The following is a 4244-nucleotide window of genomic DNA, read 5'->3' as shown; positions in this document are numbered from 1 at the left end:
AATTTCAGTTGCTTTAAGCCACCCAGTTTTTGGTACTTTGTTATGGCAGTCCTAGAATACTTTGAAGACTTTGGGAAAGAAGAAACTTAATACCAACTTCTTGAAGTAATTGCTATTAACATTTTGGTACATTTTCTTCAAATCTTTTTAAAGCTTCTCCTAGGAGTAAATGACAGGGCCTGACTCACCACATTCTGTCTAGCATTGATCATCATTACTTTGCTAATTTTATAGGTAAAAATAATTTGTGTCCTTTTCCCACTGAGCCCCTTGTGTAGAAGATTTTGAAGTATTACAGGAGATAAAGATCCCTTTTCCTATGCCAGTCACTCATAATCCCACACTTTTGTGTCACTCTCAATATTTTAAAAGATTTCCTTTCAGTTTCCTACAAATTTTTTCCAGTTGAGTTCGTATTATATAAAAATTTTTGAGTTCTACTATTGAAAGGAAACATTACAATATATTTACTTTCTCATGTCATTGGAAACCTCAGAAACTTGATATTCCATAATACATTGTAGTATCCTATCAGCAGATATACCATGGCATATTTAATCAGTTCCTTAATGGTGGACCTTCGTGTTGGTTTTTGTTGTTGTTGTTGTTATTATTAAAAACACACTGAAATAAATACTCTTTCACTTTCAGAATGTGTCTACATTTCTGATTATCTCCTTGGGATATTTTCACAGAAGAACAATTACTGGGTAAAAAGGAAATGAGCAATTATAAGACTCGATACATATTGCTACTTATTGCTTTCTGGGATAGTTGCACCAATTTGTACTCCTACAAGCAGTATATGAAGGAGATTATCTCATCTAAGATCACTTGGAGGCTTTCATTTAAAAAGTCTTAGTAATTTGATAGGAAAAAAACCCATTATAGCCCTCACTCGCCGCCGACGGCCTGTCTCGTCGCCCACAAGCCGTGCCGCTGCCCCAGAAATGCTTCGATTGCCCGCAGTCCTTCGCCAGATTAGGCCAGTGTCCAGGGCACTGGCTCCTCATCTCACTCGGGCTTATGCCAAAGATGTAAAATTTGGTGTAGATGCCCGAGCCTTAATGCTTCAAGGTGTAGACCTTTTAGCTGATGCTGTAGCCGTTACTATGGGGCCAAAGGGAAGGACGGTGATTATTGAACAGAGTTGGGGAAGTCCCAAAGTGACAAAAGATGGTGTGACTGTTGCAAAGTCCATTGACTTAAAAGATAAATATAAAAATATTGGCGCGAAACTTGTTCAAGATGTTGCCAATAACACAAACGAAGAGGCTGGGGATGGCACCACTACTACTACTGTACTGGCACGCTCCATTGCCAAGGAAGGCTTTGAGAAGATTAGCAAAGGTGCTAATCCAGTGGAAATCAGGAGAGGTGTGATGTTAGCTGTTGATGCTGTAATTGCTGAACTTAAGAAGCAGTCTAAACCTGTGACAACCCCAGAAGAGATCGCCCAGGTTGCTACTATTTCTGCAAATGGAGAAAAAGAAATTGGCAACATCATTTCTGATGCGATGAAAAAGGTTGGAAGAAAGGGCGTTATCACAGTAAAGGATGGAAAAACACTGAATGATGAATTAGAAATTATTGAAGGCATGAAGTTTGATAGAGGGTATATCTCTCCATACTTTATTAATACATCAAAAGGTCAGAAATGTGAATTCCAAGATGCCTATGTTCTGTTAAGTGAAAAGAAAATTTCTAGTGTCCAGTCCATTGTTCCTGCTCTTGAAATTGCCAATGCTCACCGTAAGCCCTTGGTCATAATTGCTGAAGATGTGGATGGGGAAGCTCTAAGCACACTCGTTTTGAATAGGCTGAAAGTTGGTCTTCAGGTTGTAGCAGTCAAAGCTCCAGGTTTTGGTGACAATAGAAAGAACCAGCTTAAAGACATGGCTATTGCTACTGGTGGTGCAGTATTTGGAGAAGAAGGACTAACTCTAAATCTTGAAGATGTTCAGCCTCATGACTTAGGAAAAGTTGGAGAGGTCATTGTGACCAAAGATGATGCCATACTCTTGAAAGGAAAAGGTGACAAGGCTCAAATTGAAAAGCGTATTCAAGAAATCATCGAGCAGTTAGATATTACAACTAGTGAATATGAAAAGGAAAAACTGAATGAACGTCTGGCAAAACTCTCAGATGGTGTTGCTGTGCTAAAGGTTGGTGGGACAAGTGATGTTGAAGTGAATGAAAAGAAAGACAGAGTTACAGATGCCCTTAATGCTACACGAGCTGCTGTGGAAGAAGGCATTGTTTTGGGAGGGGGCTGTGCCCTGCTTCGGTGCCTTCCAGCCTTGGATTCAATAACTCCAGCTAATGAAGATCAAAAAATTGGTATAGAAATTATTAAAAAAGCACTCAAAATTCCTGCAATGACCATTGCTAAGAATGCAGGTGTCGAAGGATCATTGATAGTTGAGAAAATTTTGCAAAGTTCTTCAGAAGTTGGTTATGATGCTATGCTTGGAGATTTTGTGAATATGGTGGAAAAAGGAATCATTGATCCAACTAAGGTTGTAAGAACTGCATTACTGGATGCCGCTGGAGTGGCCTCTCTGTTAACTACAGCAGAAGTTGTAGTCACAGAAATTCCTAAAGAAGAGAAGGATCCTGGAATGGGCGGGATGGGAGAGATGGGAGGTGGTATGGGAGGTGGCATGTTCTAATTCCTAGAATAGTGCTTTACCATCATTAATGAGCTGTGAGAGGAAGCTCAAGGCAGCGTTCCTCACCAATAACTTTAAGAGAGGTCAGTTGAAGGAGATGACTGAAGAAAAGGCAGGCTGATGTTTAAGAAGATCACTATAACCATCAGTTACTGGTTTCAGTTGACAACATAGAATGGTTTACTGCTGTCATTGTCCATGCCTACAGATAATTTATTTTGTATTTTTGAATAAAGACATTTGTACATTCCTGGTAAATGAGTATAAGAGCCATGCACCAATATACTGCTTTCAACTTAAATCACTGAGGCACTTTTACTACTATTCTGTTAAAATCAGGATTTTAGTGATTGCCATCAACAGATGAGAAGTTAAGAAGCAGCCTTTCTGTGGAGGGTAAGAATAATTGTGTACAGAGTAGAGCAATATCCAATTATGTGACAACCTTTGTGTAATAAAAATTGTTTAAAGTTAAAAAAAAAAAAACCCATTATATCATTGCTGTTTTAAATTACAGTTCTTTCATTGATAGTGAGTCTGAATATTTCCCCATATCTTATTTAGAATTCATATTTCATCTTTTTAAATAATTTGTTCACATTCTTTACCCATTTATGCATTGGGTTTATAGTGTTTTTCTTATCAATTTGAATTTATTATAAATTTAAAATATTAATGCTCACATACATAATTTCCTTTAATTCTTTTTTTAAATGCAAAGGAGCTAATGATTTTCAGAATTTTTTTTCATTTTTCTATTTCTTCTTTTTAATGTATCCATGTCTTAAGTAAATGTAGTAGGGTCTCCTAGGTAACCTAAGCTAAGATTCTGAGTTTGCCTGTTCTTGGTACTTGTGCGTGGAGCCACCTCATTTACAGAGAATGTAATTATTAGAGATGATATTTATTATAATTCAAGGAAATGGCTAGACAAAAAATGAGAAGGTTGTTTTTGCCAGAGATGCAGGCTCACTGACTAGTCTGGCAGATAGAACTGAACACCACAGGTTTCCTCCTTGACTCTTTGAACTGGGTGGTAGTTCTAGGAAATGAAGCATGAGAAAAATGATGGGGTGGATTTCTGAGAGATGCTGTAAGAGCAGTAATTCTGCTCCCAGACCAGGAGACAATATGCAGCCTGAGTGGGGCGAAGGGCCATGTTTTCATTTGTACATAAAATATGACACTCCCTGATGTCCCAAAGGGAAACTTGTGGGAGAACCTTCTAGGCGGCATCATTTATTTTGTGACTTTGGGCACCATTAGTGGTAGTTATGAAGCACCTAAGGGTGGCATTGTGGGCAGGCCTTGTACTTATTAAGGGAAGCTAATGCAGAGAGAACAAAAACTGCAGGTGGTTTGTGAGCACATGTAAGGCTCTCGCTTTGCAGACTGGGGATATCAGAGGCCCACATTTACAGGTTGTAAAGGGAAAAGGAACTTGGATTATTTAAGTAAGTGTGATCATACCTATAGGTGCTTGAGTCTTAGAATATTAATTAACATTTAGAAAACCTTCCACTCTCCAGAAATTTGAAAAATATTGAGAGAGATTTTGAATGTAGAATTGAT

At 38.2% G+C, this 4244-nt stretch overlaps 1 protein-coding gene across 1 annotated transcript; it reads left to right on the top strand.

The window, feature by feature from the left end:
- The first annotated feature begins 896 nt into the window (after positions 1-896).
- Positions 897-2687, top strand: LOC133102068 (60 kDa heat shock protein, mitochondrial-like). Its single transcript, XM_061207012.1, has one exon. It carries the CDS (start codon positions 951-953, stop codon positions 2670-2672), a length of 1722 nt encoding a protein of 573 aa, XP_061062995.1. The 5' UTR covers positions 897-950; the 3' UTR covers positions 2673-2687.
- The last annotated feature ends 1557 nt before the right edge of the window (positions 2688-4244 follow it).

Source organism: Eubalaena glacialis, chromosome 12, assembly GCF_028564815.1.
Source record: "Eubalaena glacialis isolate mEubGla1 chromosome 12, mEubGla1.1.hap2.+ XY, whole genome shotgun sequence".
Classification (NCBI taxonomy): Eukaryota; Metazoa; Chordata; class Mammalia; order Artiodactyla; family Balaenidae; genus Eubalaena; species Eubalaena glacialis.
This window is presented reverse-complemented; position numbering and strand designations above follow the sequence as displayed.